Source organism: Plectropomus leopardus, chromosome 3 (genome assembly GCF_008729295.1).
Source record: "Plectropomus leopardus isolate mb chromosome 3, YSFRI_Pleo_2.0, whole genome shotgun sequence".
Classification (NCBI taxonomy): domain Eukaryota; kingdom Metazoa; phylum Chordata; class Actinopteri; order Perciformes; family Serranidae; genus Plectropomus; species Plectropomus leopardus.
Window position 1 is genome coordinate 16,508,238 of NC_056465.1, and position 22,408 is coordinate 16,530,645.

The 22,408-nt window shown below is 40.7% G+C and overlaps 1 protein-coding gene across 1 annotated transcript in view; it reads left to right on the forward strand.

The window, feature by feature from the left end:
• Nucleotides 1-22,292, forward strand: part of kdm4b (lysine (K)-specific demethylase 4B) — a 57,629-nt gene extending 35,337 nt beyond the window's left edge. The window contains exons 9-22 of the mRNA XM_042513607.1: nucleotides 2,709-2,905; nucleotides 3,006-3,253; nucleotides 4,247-4,467; nucleotides 4,953-5,073; nucleotides 6,587-6,747; nucleotides 7,680-7,875; nucleotides 9,836-9,912; nucleotides 10,231-10,286; nucleotides 11,378-11,486; nucleotides 16,354-16,542; nucleotides 17,602-17,778; nucleotides 18,137-18,256; nucleotides 21,108-21,200; nucleotides 22,272-22,292. Coding sequence (XP_042369541.1) covers nucleotides 2,709-2,905; nucleotides 3,006-3,253; nucleotides 4,247-4,467; nucleotides 4,953-5,073; nucleotides 6,587-6,747; nucleotides 7,680-7,875; nucleotides 9,836-9,912; nucleotides 10,231-10,286; nucleotides 11,378-11,486; nucleotides 16,354-16,542; nucleotides 17,602-17,778; nucleotides 18,137-18,256; nucleotides 21,108-21,200; nucleotides 22,272-22,292 — 1,986 coding nt within the window. The remainder of the gene's footprint in view (nucleotides 1-2,708; nucleotides 2,906-3,005; nucleotides 3,254-4,246; nucleotides 4,468-4,952; nucleotides 5,074-6,586; nucleotides 6,748-7,679; nucleotides 7,876-9,835; nucleotides 9,913-10,230; nucleotides 10,287-11,377; nucleotides 11,487-16,353; nucleotides 16,543-17,601; nucleotides 17,779-18,136; nucleotides 18,257-21,107; nucleotides 21,201-22,271) is intronic.
• The last annotated feature ends 116 nt before the right edge of the window (nucleotides 22,293-22,408 follow it).

The following is a 22,408-nucleotide window of genomic DNA, read 5'->3' on the forward strand; positions in this document are numbered from 1 at the left end:
TGGCCACTTCACTGCGCACTTATGGCCTCACAGAGATGGAGATTAGAACGGTGTATCATCCAAACCTTTTCAGCGCAGCTTCTATCTTTCTATGCAAGTTGTCCTCATCAGATTTGTGCTTTAAAAGTGACCCCATGCAGCACTCTAAACTAGCACATGATGTTGTTTAAATGGCGAAAACACCTTAAGACTACAGTCAGAAACTGTATCTAATGATGGACAACATGACAGCTCCCAAGAAGAAAAGTCAAAACAAGGCTGACTGCAGTTTAGGTTATAAACCTGCCTCCTCTATGTTAGCAGATGGGACATGGGACACATTAAAACATCAAAGTAACACACCAATACATTTGCCCTAAAGATGGTTTCTGTCATTGTAGGTAGTTTTTCATCACACTGATGAATGTTCAAGTGTTTTTCTGATAAGTTTTAATTAGTTTTTCAATGCCATAAAAAGGGGGTGTGACATCATAATTAATTGATATGTGCCGGTTGTTTTGCTCATGATCGATGGCGCTGGTCAGGATTCGTTGGACGGGTGTACAGTCAGGAACTTGATACCACAGAGATCCCAGTTGCATATACTCTGACGCACAATTGTGTCACTAACGCATGATGGCAGTGACTGTTTCTGGGATATTTTGGCCTTTCTTTTGTACAGTGGAGATGCGTCGTCGATCTTTTTTTCCAATCTATGACTACAACAGTTGCACAACTGTCTTAATGGCTGCAGGAGTTGTCCCAGGCTCAGATTAGTTAGCAATCCTGAATCTGTTTACTTTTCTCACACACAGTACTCTGTCTTACCCCACACCGCAGTAATAGGTACAATATAATTCAAAAATCTCTATCATTTGTTGTTAAGGTTGTGAGTCCTGTAGACTGGCTGCAAAAATGTAGCCTTGCTAGTGCATCACCCTCCATACTGCGTCTCTAATTAGGATGAAATCAAGTTGTGTTGGGTGTATCATAATTAATGTGATTTGCACACATGGTATTTCAAATGCAAAATTGGTGCATATTAATTATGTTTACTTCTTTCATGCAAAGAGTAAAACCTCTTCGGTGGGCAGAGTAAAGACACATTCTTGGCAGAGTATATAACACACTTCTCATGCATATGAATCTAATGATGTATTAATTTTAAAACATGCATATTCTTGATGTAAATACACTAGATTTTAAGTTCAAGGATCATGTCTCTGTAAAGTGTGATTTCTGCTGTGAGACTGTTCTTCACCATCCTCTCCCACTCTTTATTTTGGGCTAATTTATCAGTATGACACAGATGGTTAACAGGGTTAACATGGTTTACAAGTGAGGTCCTCACTGCTCATTTGTTAATAATCCTGTGGTGCGCCAATAAATCACTGCCTTATAATTTGCTAAGTGACACTTGGTTTATCCAAATTTACTTATGTTAAATATTTGATTTGGTTCAATTTTCTCTTATTCTATGATCACCCCAAGGGGCACATAGAGTTAGATCAAAGAAAAGAAAAAATATTTCTTTACTCACCCACTGCCACTCTCTGTTAGGATGCTGCTGACAATGCATAAATCATGTTAAAGTTTTGCTCTCAATAAAATATAAAACATTAATTCACAGAAAGCATTGGCCATTTCTGGATTTAATTGCAATATACAGTTTACAGAGTTTACATGAGCAAATGCGAATCTCCCAGCTCATCAGGCTGGCAAATATACTGAAAGAAGTTCAGAAAAAGGTACAGGCAGATGTGCGTCACAGAGATCTCTAGTTCTTTCCTTTAGCAGACATCTCATAATGAATCTGTACACTCGCAGCCTTATGTGTAGTCTTTTTTTGCTGCCTGTATTTACTGGGAACCAAGAGTTGAATCCCAAGACTCTGTTTTGATAAGATTTTGCTGTGATATGGCAGTTAAACTCTTTCACAAGGGAACAGAGCAATGTAGCTCCTTTGGCTGTATAATAAAATCCTAAGTCGGTAAGGTAAAAAATGCCATTACCTCCTGTTTTATTACTTACTGTAGAATTTTCAGTCAAATATCTGGTAAGTGTATACAAACACCAGTCCTCTGCCCCTGAGGAGGAGGCTTGTTGGTGTATGGTGGAACATAGAGTTTGCTTCATGCCTTACATGCAGCTATTCTCAACTCTTTGGTCACTTTGTAGTGTATTTTGTGTAATGATAACTGTACAATCCATGAAATATGTATAATGTGTATTTTTTACTTTTTATATTTGTGCTATCTTAAAAAGGTCATTTGAAGATAAGTAATCTGTGAATAAACTGGTCTTGGGGTCTTAAGTAAGTTTGAGTCATAAGAAGTTATATTTACCAAAAAGGGAAGACTGTGGTGTCAGAAAGTGTTGTATTCTGATTGATGATATGTCCGGAGAGTAGAATATTATCTGTTATTTTTTCTCACCAAACCCGTCACTTGTATTAAACAAAAAAATTTCACAACAAGAAAGACTGATGATGTGCATCTGGGGATAGTAGTTTGTGTCTGTGTAGAACATTAAAAAGTTTTCATGTCAATACCATGTTCGAAATCTGTATAAGTACAGGTCCAGTTTTAACATTTGACCAGTTTTTTCTTTGTCTGCAGACAGGAGGGGACTCTTTTGTGTCAATAGAAAGTCTTTAAAGAAGGAATCTGCAATTTCTAGTCATCTCCTTTCCACCACAACTTCTTCCTTATCTGCTTGTTTTTCTCCAGTGTACCTGTCGTAAAGACATGGTGAAGATCTCCATGGACGTGTTTGTGCGCTGCCTGCAGCCGGATCGCTACGAGCTGTGGAAGCAGGGCAAAGATATCACAGTGTTGGACCACCTTAAGGCTACTGTGCTTAGCAGCCCCGAACTAGAGCGCTGGAGGGAACACCGTGTCAGCTACCGTGCAAATGTCTTGAGAAGGTGAAAGATCAAACTACTGCTTCTTCTACTCTCAAAAGGATGTTTTTTATTCATAGTATGTGAATTAAAATGATTTTTTGCTCGTTGTACCCCAACCCAGAGCCATGCAGAAGATGAAGCAGGTCCGTCGTCTAAAACTGGAGGAGGTGAAGGTGCTGGCCCAGGAGGGGATTGAGCTGAATGCTGCCGAATACCAGCGTCAGGTGGAGGAGCGTGAGGCCCAGCGGAGGCAGGAGAGAGAGGAGCGTCTAGCTAAAGAGGCCATGATGACTCTGGAGGCCATGGAGCGTGAGGAGCAGGAGGCTGCCGAGGCCGCTGTTAAAGCTGCAGAGGCTCCAGCTGTAGAGGGTGAGAACGATATGAGCAATAAGAGAATGCAGTTTTTTTTAAAATTGCAATCGCATGCAACAATAAGGTGAGAGGTTTTATTCCAATGGGACGTGATCAAAAGTACTTTATTTTGAATTAGAGGTGTTACTGCAGAACTTTCTGCAGCTGCAGCATAAAATATGGATAACTCAACTTGGCTTGATCAAAAAAAAAAAAAAAATCACATCTCAGACAGTTTTTGATCCATCAATATGGTTAAGGGAATTGTGGTAAAATACTCATGTGTTTGTAGCTGCCAAAACATAATGAAGTATAATATAAGAGTGACTGTAGAGAAACTGCAATGATATAGAGTAATGATAAAAGCCTGGAGAAGTATTGGTACTGTCTCTCTCTGTGTCTTTAGCTTTGTCCGAAACCGTCTCCTATCACGGATATAGTGCACTATATAGTGTGTTTGCCATTTTGTAGTGGTGTCTGAATTCTCTGCTGTTAATTTCATCTACTATATAGTGAACTATAAAATGCCCACAATGCACAGCACAGTACATACGATGTACACTACATTCAACTCCCGTCTACCACAATGCAATGCGGTCGTATATTTCCGGGGGAAATAGTGCTGCAACCTGTGTTCTGACCTTGCTGATAAACATGCACTTGTTTGTAGCAAAGACTGGTATTCAATTATATGCTGCAATGTAAACAATTTTCCTTCAGTATTGTGTTTGCCTTTCCTGGGCGTACATGTAGGCTCTTGTTTGCAAGCAATAAATAATCCTTTGGAGTAGGGCTGCACCTAACAATTATTTTTTTATTGATTAATCTATCGATTATTTTTTTCAATTAATTGATTAATCTATTTTTTATTGATCTAACCATTATTTTTTCATTACTCGATTAATATAACAACGACAGCCCTACTTTGGAGTATTTAGTTGCTTTAGATTTTTTGTTTGCCATGACAATCATTGTTATTGTTCTGATTTCTTCTTAATTTCTCTTTGCCAGCACAAGAAGCCGGGGCCAAACCACAGAACCTGACAGAGGACACTGAGAAAAAGAAGCAGAAAAAGCAGAAGAAGATGTCAAATATCCATAACTCCATCACTGGATTTGAGGCAGCATTTGAGCATTTTGCTACGTCTGGCAGCGCCATGGTCAGTCACCCAGAGGTGGAGAACCCTCTTACTCCAAGACAGAGTGACATCCCAGCAGACAGCAAGCTTGATGTAAGTGCCACCCATGTCAGATTGTTCAGTTTTAAGTCGATTAAAACAAGTTATTGTGTCCAACAGGGCATCACACCTATATTTTTCTCCAGCTACAGTTAATGTTATTTTACTGCACAAACATGTAACTGTCTGATCTGAAAGACTTCAGAATGTTACGTTTTTTTACCACAGTTGCAGGTAAAGCCAGTTAATGTAGCACAGCAAAAATACACAAATCAAATCCACAAAAAATGTGAATGTAGGGATGTTTGATTGATGATCATAGTGATATGCCATAACAAATTAGCCTACATGCTGAAAAAAACATCCAAAAACTTGCATTTGTACTAACAACACATTTATATAAGTTACTTGCCAACAGAAATTACACAAATTTACCAAATGTCATCAACTTTTTAACATATTGGAAATATTTAATGTATTTCCTGCCTCATATAGAAAATAATATAATGACAACACGAAACAATCTTGTGTTTCATCAGGCATGCTACTCCAAGGTGAAGATGCCAAAGGAGGTCAAAAAGAGTCGCCGTCACCCCCTCAGCAAGCCGCCCATGCGCTCCCCTCTGTCCATCCTCAAGCAAGACCCGACCAGCGATAAAGGTGTGTGGCTTTGTGTCCTTCATGGCAGTTTTTTGTTTAACCTTGAGTGTATTTCATTGTAAATATATTCCAATTTTAAACTCAGTACCATTTTGAATGGGAAGTTTTTTCTTATATTAAAGGGAAGTCCTCTGTCTTTAATGAGTTGCAGACCCACTTACAAGACTTTAATTACTCTGGATGTCAGATGATAAATATAATAACTTTAAAATAATAACTTTATTTATGTAGCACCTTTAAAAACAGAGTTTACAAAGTGCTTTGACAAACAAGGCAAAGCAGAAGTGAGAGGAGTTTCACACATAAGTAACATGACAAAAAGGAGCCACAAAGTAATACCGAACTAAAGCCGGACAAACGAGAGAAACAATCACAAAACAGAAATAACAACAGCAACCCATCCCAGTATGAATAAATGCTGTTTGAATACACTGTTGCTGTTTAATTTCTCCTTAAAATAAATACAAATGTGGTAGAAGAACAAGTGATTATAGCAGAATAACAAGTGCCAAGAAAATGGTTACATGTAAATATGATGATTATTGACACAAAGTGACCAAAAACATGGCTGGCAAGAAACTAATTTCAGTTGAACCCTGAACCCACCATTATTCATCTATGGCCTAGGGCTTGACTGGCCATCTGGCATGGCGAGCACCATCCTGGGGGGCCAATGTGGCTTTTGGGCCAACACAACAGTCTTTTTTTGTTCTTTTTTTGTCTGGGCCAAAATGGCAGGGTAATTTTTGTCCCAGTTATGCTATCGTCATCCTTTTCTTCCCCTCGGTCCCCCTTATTATTCCAACTCATTGTCCTCTCCATCACGGTACTTAAAATGAAGAAGACACCATTTTTGTTTTGATTATCGATCTGGGGACAGAAAAACAAACCCGTCTAAAGCCTCCCTGTGGGGATAATGAAATCAAGACTGCAAGGCCTCTTTTCCGTCCCCTCTCTTCCTGTCTTTTTCTTTTCATTTTCTGACTGACACTTATTGATCTGGGGATCATGACTTCCAATTACCTGCTTTCAAAGTCACTTTAAGTCAGCAGCGGGGCACCCAGCTCAGGGCTTGTCCTTCAGAAGGGTGGATGGGGAACAAGGAGAAAGAGGGAGCTGGTGGAGAAAGAAAAGAGAGTTAAATGGCAAGCTTGTGAAGAGTTCTTCCTGCCTTCTGTCCAGGTTTAACAAATGGTCTGGATCAGTAGCTTCAGGGCTTCACTGCAAAATTGATTCCAGACCCACAACAGCAAGTTGTGTGTGCTATTTGTGTTCATCAGCCAATTATATCTGTAGTGGTGTTGTTATTGTCTGGAACAAAAAGCCCTATTTGTGTCTCTTGGCAAGGGCTTCCTTTAAAAAAAAAACCTTCACATGCATTTTGGAGAAAAATAAGATCATTACCAATAATGAATCTTCCAACATCTTTTCGGTGTGTGCCACTTACTTTAGACAGTGGGTGACTACTTTTGGAGCAGCACACCTTTAATGCATTTTATCTCTAACCCTACAGAGCTGTCCTCCCCCATGCCACTGGACAGCGACATGAAGAAACAGGAGCACCTGTGGCAGAATCACTCGCCCAACTTCCTGGCAGAGAAGGCCTTCAATGCTGCAGTGGCAGCACTCCAACCACACTGCGCGATCTGTTCACTCTTCTGTCCCTACACAAAGGTACAGCTACACAGTGCAGCAGAAGCACATATAGGTCTGTGAAGGAGCCATGGCAGTGATAGAGGTCATAGTTCCAAAATCAGTAGGTGTAGCAGTTAGCAGGTTAGTGGCAGTATTGGCAGTTAGGGAAATTGGTAGTTTGACAAGCAGCACTTTAGATGCAACTGCAATCGTGGAAGGAGTGTAACTTTATATATAGTTAACTATTAGAACTACAAATTACAATAATTATGGGCCATAAAAGCAAAGAAAGGTGTGGTCCTCTCTTTATTCATCCCAGCTGGAGCTGTCAGTGTTAATGCATTAATCGCGATGCGATTAAGGTCCATACATAATGCCTTTTTTAAATTTTTTATTGCGTTAATCACCGACCACCATAACTGTCTTTAAGACGCTGCATCAGACTTAGTTTTAAAGCTAGAGTAATGATACTGGTGTCACATGAAACTAGAAGATCTGGGAAACCAGAGGTACCAATCCTGCAATGCCAGCTTTTCATGACTCTCCAAAGGCAGGCTAGATTTTAGCTTGGAAAAACGGCACTGTCATTTCACATGACCTCTGACCTCAAGATATCTGAATAAAAATGGGTTTTATAGGTACCCATGAGTCTCCCCTTTAAAGACAAGCCCGTTTTATGATAGTCCCGGTGTTTTGCAGTCATTTGATTCTTAATCAAGACAATCTGGTAAGATTTGATTTACCCTGTCAGTATGTACCTCAAAACTGCTCTATAATGCAAAATAATGGAGTTGAAAATGTGATTAAAAAAGGAGATCCATTGTGATTAACTATTGAAATTCTGCAATTAATCACGATTTTAAATATCAATCGTTTGACAACCTTAATCCAAATCATTGTGATGGCTGACCAATAATCAACATGGATACGGTCCACTAACTGTATTATCTTCTTTTCTCTGGCCCCTCCAGCCACACAAAGACCCTTTTATTTTGAAGGACACCCAGCATGCCTCCCTTCCCCGTCTTTCTCGTCCCCTGGTCCCAGAGATGTGCTTCAGTGTTGGTGCAGGCAACACTGAGCCTCCGCCCACTAGCTATCGCATTGGAGAGGATGGAACCAGTCCTCTGCTCTGCTGTTCATCATGCAACATGCAGGTTCATGCCAGTAAGTATAAAACCCTCATTCCCACAAGAAAGTATGCTTGCTGTGTTTGAGTTACAGTACATTGGAACCAAATGTTGTTTGTTCAGCCCAGTTTGCAGTGTAGTAATAATGCCTGGGGACAGCTTTACCAGCTAAAAAGGCTTTTCCTTGCCTATCTTAATGTGTTCTTTTTTCGAATGAGCAGTAAAAATAAATCTTAGCACAACAGATTTGCTCTTAATGAAATGTCAACACTGTTGCAGCTGCAGGAAGCTTTCTAGCAAAGAGAATTTGATTACAGCTTTTACACTAGAGAAGCTCCAGGAAGTACGAGCACAGTCACTGAGAGCATCCTCAGGTTTATCAAGGTTTTAAAGGGTGTTAGAAGTTGATTTTGACATTTTATTTATGCCCTTTTTTAAATTAAAAATTAAAATAAACTAAATATAATAAACTATGAAGGGAGGCTGGAGCTGGCTGCAGACATACAATAAAAACAGTCAAATGCAAGACTTAACTATGTAGTTAACAGTACAAGGTCCACACGCATAAGCAGGCAGTATATCTCTTCTGCTTAACAATATGAAGTGGATTTGAAAAAAACGAGGAATTGGTTTTTGCTCTTTGTTTATTGTTGTAGAAAAGTTAGGAAAAGGAGGCTCTCAGCTGTTGGCAAAATGAAGAGTTTGGTTTACAGCACACTTGGTCTTGGCCAACTACAAGCCCATACACAGTCTGACAAGCTGTATGGACAGACTCTACTGGGCATTTCTCTACTCCTCTTCACTTTTTTTATCCTCACACCCCTGAGAATAGTGTTGGAAAAATAGGAAACACAGAAGATGAGGCTCCACTACAGCAGGGCAACAATCTGTCTGCTCAATCCCCCTGTTGCCACGCTTAGTGAGGCTTCCTAGTTTAACTCTCCTTGACTTGGGTTAAACTAGCTAAGAGGCTGCTCAAGCAACACAAAGGTTTTTCTGAAGGCAGCACGCCATGAACATCCCCAGCTCTTATTTACGCTGCTTTCCGCACTTTACAATTTTTCACAAAGTCAACTTTTAAGGAAATATGGTTTCTGTCAAAGCAAAGCGGGAAAGGACGGGCAGCTTGTTAACTTTGTGTTTGAGTGTATGAGCTCTGTGCTAGTTGGTTGTACTTGGCAATAACACCAAATGCTAAAGAACAAAAAACAGTGGTTGTTATATTAGAATAAATATATGTGAATTTTGGTGGCATATGTCTATTATTTCATATGTGACCAATTTATCTGCTTTTGAAATGTCTGCACATGTGGGTGTTTTATGTCAGGCAGCACATACAATCGGATGAATTACGGCATGGACATGTGCCCAGTCAGTAGCCCACACACACACACACACACACACACACACACACACACACACACACACACACACACACACACACACACACACACACACACACACACCAACCCTCCTGGGTTCTTATTATCCCTAAAGCTGGAGTGCACCTTCAAAAAGGCCAGTTCATTAGTCATCCAGGGATAAGCTGAACTCAGCTGGGGAAGCAGTGCAGCTATTGATAAGAGGACATGAAGCAGAAAGAACTCCTGTCAGAAACACCAGCTCTGCGCTCCATTTCTTAGTTCCTCATTGTTTTGGAGCGGACATTCAACTGAAAATCATTCAGACCTGTCTAGGTGTGACATGAACGAACAGGCCTTTTGGTCCAGAAGCTCAAATTGGAGATAGCGACAAGAGGGTTGTGCAAGTTGCGTAGAAAACGGTTAACAAGCGAGTTTGGTGTCAAATGCATTGCAATTATAGAAATTGGGAGGCATTCAGTAGATACTGAGCTAATGTTTGAGTGCAACTTTAGTTGCCGTGGAGTCCATTCTTGCTTAAAATAATATACTTCATCTAAAAAGGGCTATGGACATATTAATTGCAAAATGGTATAGGAAAGATATGTGACACCATGAATCTCTCCTCTCTTGCAGGCTGTTACGGTGTAAAACCAGACTCTGTCAGTGATTCCTGGATGTGCTCCAGGTGTGCAGCGGGAGCCTGGATAGTGGTGAGTAGCAGCAATAACTTACGCTCAAAAAAAGTCAAACCAGATTTATCTTCTCCAGGACTACAAGAATTACAATAGGACAGGGGTCTGAAGATAAAGATTTCTCAGAGTGGACACGCAGCCTCCATTTCTTCAAAATCTGCTGCTGTAAAGATCAGTTGATCATGTTCCCCAGCAGCTATTGCAAAATGAAACCAAGGTATTATCTAGAAAAAGATTGAATTGGCCAGTGTATGAGAGCTCTGAAGGTCTCTATGACCGTGTCTGCTGTTTCCATCTCTGCCTAAATGTAATGGTCATTTGCTTTCTGTTTTTCAGGAGTGTTGTCTCTGTAACTTACGGGGAGGAGCTTTGAAGACTACCACAGACAATCGGTAAGCAGGTTTTTTGTTGCAGTTTTTTCCATCAATCCATTTTCATCCGCTTGTCCGAGGTTGGGTCAGAGGGGCAGCAGGCCAAGCAAAGCACTCCAGACATCCCTCTCCCCAGGAACGCTTTGCAGCTCCTCCTGAGGAACCCCGAGGCATGAAATATATAATCCCTCCAGCGTGTTCTGAGTTTTCCCTGGGCCTCCTACCTGTTGGACGAGCCTGGAGCCATCCTGATCAGATTTCCAAACCACTTCAGCTGGCCCCTTTCAGCGCAAAGGAGCAGAGGCTCTACTCTAAGCTCCCTCCAGATGTCTGAGCTCCTCAGACAAGTGGGGGGGGGGCTCATGTTCAGCAAGCTGTGCTTCCTTTTCCTTTCTACAGAGGAATCTCATTTTAGTCGCTTGTATCTATAATCTCATTCTTTCGGTGACTACTCAAAGCTCATGACCATAGGTGAGGTTCGGAACATAGATGGACTGGTAAATTGAAAAAGCTTTGCCTTTTGGCTCAGCTCCCTCTTCACCACAACAGTCTGTCGCAGCGCCTTCATCACTGCGGATGCCGTGCCAAACGTCCTATCCAGCTTGCATTCAATTCAGCAACTCTCTCCCCACCCAGACGGGGCAATCCACCGTTTTCTGGCAGAGGATCATGACCTCAGGCTTGGAGGTGCTGACTCTCATCCCGACCTCCTCACACTCGGCTGCAGACAGTCAGCGTCAGTGCATGATACAGGTCACAGTGTGATGAAGTCAACAGAACCACAACTTATGCAAAAATCAGAGATGCAATTTTGAGGTTCTTAAACTGGGCCCCTTCCTCCCCTGGTTGCGCCTTGAGATCCTGTTCATGAATATCACAAACAGAATTGGTGACAAGGGAAATATCTACACATTTTCTAAAACATCTAGTTTTGCAGACTGCTTTATTAACGAACTTTGTAAAGCAAGCACAGGAAATACAAAATGCACAAGAATGGACAATAACTAACCTCTACATTAAGTGAAGTTGTCTTCCATGTGTGTCCAGCAGTGCAACTTCTGTTGGATCTTCAAACTCCTGAAGTTCTTGTGCTCCCTGTCTCTCTGTATCAGGTGGGTCCATGTCATCTGCGCCATCGCTGTGCCCGAAGCTCGCTTTGTAAACGCCATTGAGAGGGAGCCAGTGGACGTCACTGCGGTTCCAGATACACGCAAGAATCTGGTAAGTTCAGGCAGCGACAAAGGAAAAGTTTATTCATCTCTCTCATGTATAGTGTGGTGTCAGAAAGGCAGCGTTCAACATATAAACTCAGCCACAATCTTCCTCCTCAGTGAGTGTCAGATTTCCTTACCAGGATGTGTAAGTTTATTCAAACACCAATCTGATTTGAGAGAAAATATTGGCACAACATGTATGTATGGACACAGGAATACCAGAAACTTAAAGTAACATTACATTTGCTACATTTTGTACAGTATGTTCCACGCCATACAGAATCAAGTATTAATACGCTACCAGGGAGGAAATAAAACAATGTTGTGTGACCCTTTGTCCAGACCATTTACCACTGGAAACATCATCAAAGTCTTCATCTTGTCGTAACCTCCAGACACCCAGAACCTCCTCACATAATGCATACCAAGTTTGAAGGACTCAGAGGCTTCTAGAAATACTAGTCTGTGGAAACAATGCACAAATCATACATACAATACAATCATCCTTCATGTCTAAGAAATGTCTACCACGCTAACATTTTTTTTTTGTCGTGTCTCAGCGTTATGGAATTCTGTCTCTTTCTCACTCGTACACTCTTCTTCCACATTTAAGAGAATTTCTGTCTTTTCTTCTCACTGCCTCTGTATCTGCCACTCTCTCCGCTGCCCTCCTTCCTTCCCCAGTTGATAGATAGATTGTGTTTTTGGGAGCTGTGGAGGACATTGGGAAAAACATATGTGCTGAGGGGAATGGCTGAATAATCAGCTGTCATTTCTCACTGCGCCAAATGAACTGCATCGATCCCGTGGGCAGGAGGCAATTTCCCCATTGCTGCTGTGCCTTTGAACACAACTTGTCCCCTCCCTTCCTTCTTTCTCTGCACCCCTCCCTTTCAGTCTCTACTCTTCCTCCATTTACATGATCCCACTTCACAGGCAGTGCTTGCTGGTGCATTATCACAAATCTACAAATAATGTCACCCCCTCCCTTCTCTCTCTGAATAATCTATCAAAGACAATCTGGGTGACATTTGCATCCGAGTGCTGTCAAAGCAGGTTTCCTCTGTCTTTTCTTAAAAGGCCATGAGAAGAAGCTCTGCGGTCTAATGATTCGGATGACTGGGCTGATCAAATGTGAACATGCACCCTTGGAAACCAGTTAATATTGCACTGTGTTCAGCAATCTGTGTTTTCCCTCCATCTTTGAACATTTAGTTTTCAGGGACGGAGAGATTTCACTCCTCAACTGCAGTAACACTGCATTCCTCCGAAATGTACCTTCCCCAAAGGTAGTGTTGCGTCTTGCACCTGGAGGCACTGCGATTTCTGTTCTTGCAAGAAAACAGCCTCAAGCTTGGAAAAGCAAGCCGCTTAAATAAATCATCAAACAATATTTAAAACTGTTTTCTACCTACCATTCCAGATCCACTCTCCAGTTCCGTCATAATGTCATACATTTCATAACATATAAAGTAGGCAATAAATAAGATTGTTGGTGATTTATTTGATTTGTGATTAAATGTACAAGGGCTGCACTATTATGGGTAAAAATGATGATGTGATTACTTTGATCCATATTATGATGATGATTATTCATCACACATATTCATTCATTTTAGACACAAAATATTTTTATTGCATTTTCACATTTAAATAAATAGAGCACTGCTTTCCCCTCCATGTTGTGCTACATTCCTACTAATATACAAATCTTTGTATCAGAATAATACTTAAAACAAGGTTCTTCTTCACCTGAATTCAGTCCATCTCCTAGAACTAAATGAATATAATTATGCTTAAACTTTTTACACAAAATTAAAGCACAGAGCACTGTTGTACTTTCACCTTGTGCTACGTTAGTGCTAATGAAAAATCATTGCATAATATAGGACATGAATTCAGTGCATCTCCTATGGATATGTGTCTGCTGCTGTATTATTTTTTTAACAGCAGTCGTGAAACTATGATGCACTCGCTCTTATCGATGTTTTAGTTGGCGCTAGACAAGGAGGGGAATTCAGTTTCGGGAACTTCAGCAATGATATTCCTCTTGTCTTCGTGCAGTCTTTAAAATGCAGTTTGTGGTGTTTTTTCAGGTAGCTTAACATGTTAGTTGTGTTGCTTTGTGGTGCAGACACAACTCTTGCTCGCACTTGCTTTGCCGATCACATTCATTTAATTTTGGAAAGCCAAATTGTGATTGTATTTAAAATTTGATTAATTGGGCAGCCCTAAACTGTGCTTATAAAAACAGTGATATGATATACTTTGCTCAAAAAAAGGGGTCACTTTATCATCACAGTATAACACCAAGTCAGTTTAGCACCAGGGATATCAATCTGCCCATTTAGGAAGCTTAGAAAGGAGATTGTGAATCAATTTCACCTGCTTTGGTACAAATGAAAGTGACAACAGGTGCAATGGAGAGGCAAAAGCAAGACAACCCCCAAAAGGGGGATGGTTTTGCATGTGGTGGCCACAGACAGTTGCCTTTTATTTATCCTTCCTAAATGTGTCTTCTCTAGTGTTGTGTTACTACCAATACTGGTAGCATGAGGCGGTACCTACGGCCCAATCAGGTTGCACAGGAAGTCCAGCCTGATTTTTTTTTCCATTGACAGTTGTTATGTCATTTTATTCTCAGCTAATTATACAGTGTTCATCAGTTAAGATTTCCAACTTAAATTATTCATTCATCAAGATCAAATTAATTAATTTTTTGAGCAGTGTATAAACAAACAAAATGACATACAACTATTGTTCCTTGGAGGGACACGTTTGTTCTCATGTTGCTCTGGTGTCATGTCACCACCTGCCTGTGATTTCAGCAGTGGAAAAATATTGCAGCCGGTGAAAACTGTGAACCAAACCAGCCTGTGAAATATAACACAGCACAGTCCTGTGAAGAGCTGTTTTTCCTACACCTCTACAAAAATGAAGTATTGACACTCTAATAAAGAATTTTTATTTTTTATTGATCGGCCATGTGCTGAGCTACAGCTGCTCGCTGTGTCAAGAGGAGGATGGAGAAGGATAAGTATGAAAGAGAGGGATTGGGGAGACATAGAGTGGTGATGATAGATAATCACAATAAAACACAGAAAGATACCAGTCACATAAGAATGAGGCAGCTGTTGGGTTAAGCGAAGCATTTTGTCATGAGTTAAACATACAGTGCAATTCCACTTTTCTTCTATTCATCTATTCACCTCTTGGCAAGAGATTTCTTTATAGATAATTGTTTTCATTGTAATTTTGAGAAGAGATAATAGTTCCTACACAGACCTACACTGGTGTATCGAGAGGATGATTCAATTCGACAGGCTTTTCCTTTCTTTTTCACCTCTCTCATCCTTGCTCTCTGTTTTAACCAAGTTGAGAGAAAAGAAAGGAATGGGGAAAGAAAGTAAAGACAAATCAGAGGCAAACATGGAGGGTTGAAGGATTCAAAGTGAATTGAAAATGAAAATTGAATGTTGTGGGGTTGCGTGTGCAGGGTGACACATGTCAAAGTGTCTCAGTGGAGACCAGACCAAGTTTCCGGCCAAAGGCAAAGATTTGGTTGGCTGGTGGTAATTTCACACTCAGGATGTGAGGATGGAATGAAGGGATTTGAAAAAGGAAAGTGCTTCAAGGGGGAGTAACAAATCCCTTGTATGATTGTGCAAGAGTAGGAGTTGAACAAGTGATGCAAGACACCAAAAAGAATACGGGGAGGAAAGACGAGAGCTGAAAAAGTATGTTTTGAATGTCATAGTGACGGTTCAGGCAGCTGTTATTAACAAGTTGTTCTTAAAGAAAGTGTTGACATTTTTCTGTGGAGGCTCCAAGAGAATCTCACCACACTATTGACACTGATGACTGCGCAGGCACGTCTTGTGCTAAGCTGAAAACATCCATTATATTTTTAATGAGTAGAAACCTGTTAGAGCAGCAGACAGAATCAAAGATGTGAGAGAGAAGAAAATGGTTACACAGTTGATTTCTCCACCATCACAGTTTCAGGAGACGCCCTACAGTTCTTGCAATTTCAGTATTTGCTTGAGTAAAAGAGTGAAATGGTTTTTGTGGATAAATTGTCAGGAGGTTAGGTGAAGAATAGTCAGTGATTGTCAATTTGATGCTTATTCTGTTCAGACTTTGACTATTCATCATCACTTTAACTTTTCTAAGCTCCTTGTGGTTCTTATGAATATTACATCAGCCTCAGTGGGACTTGTTATTCCTGTCACGAAAGCCTTTACATGATCTCCGCCATGGAAACAGCAAGTTCGCTGAAACGTGAGATAGAAATATGTACTTCAGAAAAGTATGTTATTGTGAACATCCGTGTTAACCCACCTACCAGTGTCTTTCTCTGGGTTCCCGTTGGATCCTTAAAAAGTCTTAAAAGGCATTGAATTCCTTAACCAAAAACTAAGACCTTAATTGGTATTAAAATGTCTTAAATCAATCTTACAATACTTAAAAAGTATTAAAAAGACATGGGAAGTAGGGTTTTAAGAACTCTGTCTTTCTGACATTGCGTCGTGAAATCTAAAAAATAATTGGTAACATCCATTTCCTTTTTAGATGATTTAACTTTTTTTTAATGATTATTGTAAAATTATTTTTAAATCAAATCTTAAATATAACTTTCTTTAATCTGTAAGAACCAAGCTCTCTGTGTTGTTCCTTGGGAACAGGCAAAACTTTTACACCCACTGTCATTGAAAGAAAGCAGCAGTCTCTTATAATGTGCAACAGTGTAAACCATTACAACATCATAATATTCCTGAGTGTCTTTAAAAGAGAATGGATTATCAAAGTAAGCTAAGATTTTGTCTCCGACCTGAATCATTAACCAAAGACTTTATTTTCCGTTTACATTGTAGAAGTGTGTGTTCTGTCATGGCAAGACTGCCAGTCAGAACCGTGGCGCCTGCATCCAGTGCTCATACGAGAACTGTGCCACATCCTTCCACGTCACCTGCGCCCAAATCGCTGGAGTTGTCATGACGCCTGCCGACTGGCCCTACGTAGTGTCTGTCACCTGCCAGAAGCATAAAAGGGTCCCTCCAAAGGTAAGTACAAATCAAGAGAAATAGTCAGCCAAGAATGTGTGGTTTTTTTATTAAATTAAAACTACAAATGTCCATCATTCAATGCCTCAGTTGTAGTGGTAGAGAGTAAGGTCAAACTCAAAGTTTATTATTGCTCTGTATCTAAAGGCATGCCTCAAATTGCTATACATTAAATAAAAACAGATGTACAACAATAGCAAACCATAAAAATGTAAAGAAATAAAACCCAAAGCATCACAAATGGATTGTTTGACACATGCAATATAACACATTAATGAACATAAAATATACAAATGTATAGAAGTGAGACAACACATATGAAAACACAAAAAATGTCTACCAAACAGTACATACACAGTATATAACAATGCACACGTAGATGGAGTATACATTGGATAGCATGGTTTAGTATTTAGGACTCCTCAACAAGATAGATGAAATGTGACTGAGGTCTACATCACACAACATGGATAGCTGTGTGACGGTCATTGCAGAGACTCCCCAAACACCATTCCCAAATTCCCATCTCAGCCTTTATCTTGCTCGTTCTTTAAAGACAGACCATTAAGTTGACAAAAATCACCCAAAAAACATCCCTGCAACAAAAACAACCTGCAGCGTACTTGGCCAATCGAGCCAATCACCCAACCCTATTACATGTGATAACAAAAAGCAATAGAGAGAGTGACTTGTTTGACTTGATGCGTCATTCTTGAAATTTGTGAGTTAGGATGGATAACAAGCATCTGACCACAGAAACCCTCGAGAAAACAATTACTCAGGAACCACGGAAAGTTTCTCCTCATAAAGAACATGATTTGGATGTAATTATTGAGCCCCTTTCGAAATTTTTTTTTTCATTTTATACCTGAATTCCTATTAACATTACTCTTGTGTTGTGTAAATGCAAACTTGAGTGTCCCCTCTTATTCAGGTTTTAGTCATTTTAAGTTTAAACTCATCCTGACTGCTGATTGCAGTATAGGCTGGATGAGGACACACAGACTGTTGTGAGGTTTGATTTTGTCTTATCCTTTAATTTCTGTTTTCTCCCTCCAGCCTCGGACAGTACCCAAAGGCCCGCAGGCTCTGATTCTGGGCCAGAAGGTGATAGGTCGCAACAGTGACGGCTGGTACTACCACTGCACCATCATTGGCATGGCAACGCAGACATTCTACGAGGTCAACTTCGATGATGGCTCATACTGTGACAACCTTCACCCAGAAAACATACTAGTGAGTGCTGGGTTTTTTTTTTCAAATATAATAATATATGAATTCTAAGAACCTTTGATGACTTGCTGCCACAAGTTCAAAACAAACAAAACTGCTATAACATTAAATCCTAAAATGATAAAGTTGACTTATGGAGAGGTTGAACAAAAAAAACAAAAACTGTAGGAGAAAATCCTTTTGTTAGTTGCCTCGGGTCAGTTTCTTGTGTTATTCTTCGTAAATTGGGTTCAAAAAATGACACTTGCAGATCTTTCAATTGACATTTTTCCACCATTCTTTCCTCCTTCTCCTCCACATACTCTATTCTTCTCCATCTTCTTCCTCTTTGTCTACATCCTGTTTCCCCTCCCTCTGTCAGAGTCATGACTGCCTGCGTACTGGTCCTCCTGAGGTGGGGGAGTTGATTGTGGTCAGCACTCCGGAGGGTCAGGTTGTCAACGCTTCCTATGTCAGACAGCACACCCACAAATTCTACCAGGTGAGGAAAAAAAAAAAAATATATTACATGTTACTCTCACTCATTTGCAGTCAGACTTGCTTAAATATGTGAGACCAAAACTTCAGTCAAGAAGATCCTCATGATACGGTCCAATCAGACCTTGAGTACCTCTCCTGGTATGGGGACTTTGACCCCATACCAAAGGATGAACAATGTGGCCTTGACGGGACAGGCATTAGGGTCGGGTGCTGTGTGTGCTGGGGGTGGGCACTTCCCTTAAGGAACCGGAGCTAGTGCGGGAGGTGGAGCAGTACCAACCAGGCATAGCTGGGCTCACCTCGACACACACCGCTGCTTTTCAGGAGAGGGGCTGGACTCTCACCTCTCAGGAGGTGCCCAGGGTGAGAGGCTCTAGGAAGCTATGGTGATACTCACGAGCCTACGGCTGAGCACCACTGTGTTAGAGGTCTCTGACTGTCATTTGTGTCTATGCACCAAACAGCACCTCGGAGCACGCAGCCTTATTGGACTCTGGGCGATGTCCTGGAAAGGGTGCTGACAGGGTACTCTGTAGTTTTTGTGGGGTACTTCAACCTTCACGTGGGCAACGATAGAGAGACCTGGAGGGGGGTGATTGGGGGAAAGGGCCTGTCTGATCTGAACCCGAGTGGTGTTTTGTTATTGCACGTAAGTATTAAAGCAATGTTTGTTTTTCCCAGCTGGAATATGTATAAGTGTATAAACCTTTACAAGCCAAATCCAAATGTAAAAAAAAAAACATATTTGAGAATACAACTTTATAAAGATATGGCACAGAAAAAAAAACTGTTAGGCAAGTACTCTGAGCAACAGCATCAAGTACATATTTCATCTGATGCTCTTCTGCAGTGCGACCTGAAGTGATTGAACCTGTGAACTTTCGGTAACAGGGCGCTCTGTATAATTTCATTGCCACCCTCTGGTTTGGTTCCCCGATGTGGTATTTATCAACGTGTGAGAAGCTTGGCTGCCCTTGTAGATTATGACGAGACATTTTGATACAGTGTGGCATTAAAACATAAAGTGGAGGGATTTAGCTTCCCTTGTGCATGCTGGGGAATTTATGGAGCAAATGTGCAGAGTGCTTACAAAGTGAAAAATGTAGCATTGAAAAAGATGATTCTGGGACTGGTGTCAGGGGAGGCCATCTTGAAAGTCACTTACATACATAGATGCTGAAATGCATTAGCAGAGGAGTGAAGTGAGGTTGTTAATCTTAGATTTTGCGTGACGCTGGTTTTGTGAGGACATCTGCGAGTGTTTTTCTGACACATACACAGAAGAGAGATAATGTTTATAGAGACTGCGTCATAACCCAAATATCAGCTGCTGAGCAAGCTTTTGCACACAGTCCTGGCTCTCCGTGTAAAAACATCAGTTCAATACTTAAATGTGTAAGATATTAAACCAGCTGTTGAGTTTTTTTTGCATTAGGCACACAGGTGAGCTTAGAAGGACACGCTTGTTCAGTTTCTTGTTCAGTTTCTTGTTCCTGCTCCCCCAGATGGCAGATCTGTAATGTACCACAACATCATTTTTTGTGTCTGTTTTTCCAACAAATTCCTCTTCAGGAAGTAAATCAGCGTCACATCTTTCTCAGCTCCCCTCATGTCCCCGTGTACCCTGCTGGCTGCAGTACTGAGAGTCCTGTTAGAGACAAGGAGCGCTGTTACAAAGAATTAAAAACAAGCCTCCAGCTGCTTACTGTGTCAGAGCTGCAACCCTGACCTTGTCCTTGTTTTTAACGTTTAAAACTCTTAGCTGATGCTCTTGTCCAGCCAGTGAGCAGCTTCAGGGTTCAGGGCGACGGTTGAGGACATTTTGGTGTTGGTTGATGGAACCATTTGTTATGGCTGAGATCCCATCTTTAACTTTCTGGGTAAAAGCTAGAATTTCTGCTCACTAAGCCACCCTGCTGCTCTTTTCTTCACTACCCACGGATGTCCTCTCCTGCTATGTGAACAATATAGTTTCCTGCTGATGTAGCCTTTAGTAATTGTTGTAAGTTTATTTATACATTATGTTTTTACTCTTCTCCATGTGTGCTTAACTGTGCTTTCTACTCACGGGAGACAAACCAGTTGAAAATGTTACAGCCTTTTTCCATTGGCACTTTTGGCTTCCGCGGTTTCTTTTGTCAGTTAAAAATGCCAAGAGCTACAGAGATGGACCTTCTTGGGAGTGGGCCAAAAGGGCAGCCAGATACCTTAAAGCAGAATGCAGTGACGTCTCATCAACCCCGATGAAACCCTCAGAAACAAGCATGTGTTGTGAGACTGCACTCACATGTCAGTGCAGGGGACCAGAGAGACAAATGTTTTTAAAAGACTCTTTGTGTTTGGCTCTCAGTCCTTTTGTAGCTTCTAACTGGATAGCTGTGGTTTGGTTTAGTTTTTCTCCTGCGTCTTTTTTCTTGAGTAACTGGCTATTTCTCACTCTCTCGTGGTCACTTTCAACCGTACAACATTTTTCACTTCCGTTTGTCTTCTTGTGTGCTGCGCTGAGTAGCTAATCCGAGTGGTTTCATTCACCAAGGAGGAGCTGCAGACAGCAGGCTCTTACTGCACCACTGCAAACAGCTCATCTCTAACAGGAAAACTTCTTTTACCTGTCTTTTGTGTGATGGAAAAACACGTGCAGCTAAAATAAAGGGGGACCTAGTCGTGAACCAGCCCGCTGCTTTTTAATGTCATCACTCAAGACACACCTTCAAGCCGTAGATGCAAATCCCTATCATGCTGGGCAGACATACCGAGCCGAGCCCAGCCGAGCCCAGCCAAGCTAAGCCAGGCCATGTGTGTGGTAAAAGGGTGTTTGTTTCTAAATCCAACATTTCATGCTGTCTGCCCAGGTTGAGTTTCTGGATCAGAGCCAGCTGATACTGAAACATTCAGAGATCCATCAGCTCGACCAGGAGTTGCCCAAGAGGGTCAGAGCCAGACTGGTGAGTATATTACTGAAATTCTGCTTTCTTCTCAGCCCACACACCATACAGGGCAGTCAGTCTTGTTTTAAATAAGAAGACACTTTGGTTTGGCAGATAATTGGCTTGGTTGATTTTAGAATTGGTTGCAGAGGCAAGTGATAATAAAGGGCAGCCCAACAAAAGCTTGTATTGTTCAGTAAAAGCACACTAAAGTAGTGAACTAAAGTTGCAGATAAAAGAACTATTTATTCAAGCAAACCCTCAACACTTTGCAGCCCACACAAGATAAAGGCTTGTTTGTGGGCCAAAATGTGTAGGTTGTTAGTTTTAATAAATATGTGTTGTAGCTGGTAAAAAAAAAAAAAAAAGGGTGTGGATACACTAAAATGCCAGCAAAGCTTTTTTTCTCATAAATATCTGTTTCAGAAGAAAGCTGAGGTGACTTTTTGCACACAACAGATTTTACAAATTGTATAAGAAAATAATATTAATAAAAACAAAGACTGGGAAATTCTTGCCCAAATAATAATTTTTCTGGCTAAATTACTGTGGCCGTGTCTGAAATCAACTACTGCATATTGCTGCTGTCGAGCGCAAACCTCCTATCTCCAAAACTGCTATTTTTCAGGATTTAGAAAAAAACATTGTTTTTAAAAATATCCAGTGGAGATAGGTTTAGTCACAAGCTTCTTTGAATTCATGAAATTGATTGAGAAATGGCAAAACCCACTGATAGACATAGAGTGGGACCAATATAATTAATTTATGAAAAAAACCCCGAAAATTATGAAATGTGGAGATTTGAGGTTTACGCCTGACAACGATAATATATAATGGACACTCAGTAGTTAACTCAACAGTAAACAATTATCTTTTTTTTTTTTTTTAAACTTTATTTTTATTTAGTTTTTCAACAAAAACAAAACACAAGACAGACAGGGTATCACAGGTGTAGAGAAATGCATAACGTGGAAAAAAGATTGGATGAATCTGGGTTACATTCTCTATCAAAATCTATGAGTCCTTAGTGTCCATGTGAATCAATTGGGGTCCTAGAGGATTTTTGATCCTTCACTCTGTTTAATGTAGGTCCTGAGTGATCCGTATTAGGGAAGAGGGAACAATTATCATTTTCAATCATCATTGACCGGTGTAGAGATGCACAACTGTTCTTTTGTGATCTATAAAATCTATAATTGCATTGTGGGTTAGCAGAACTATTATTT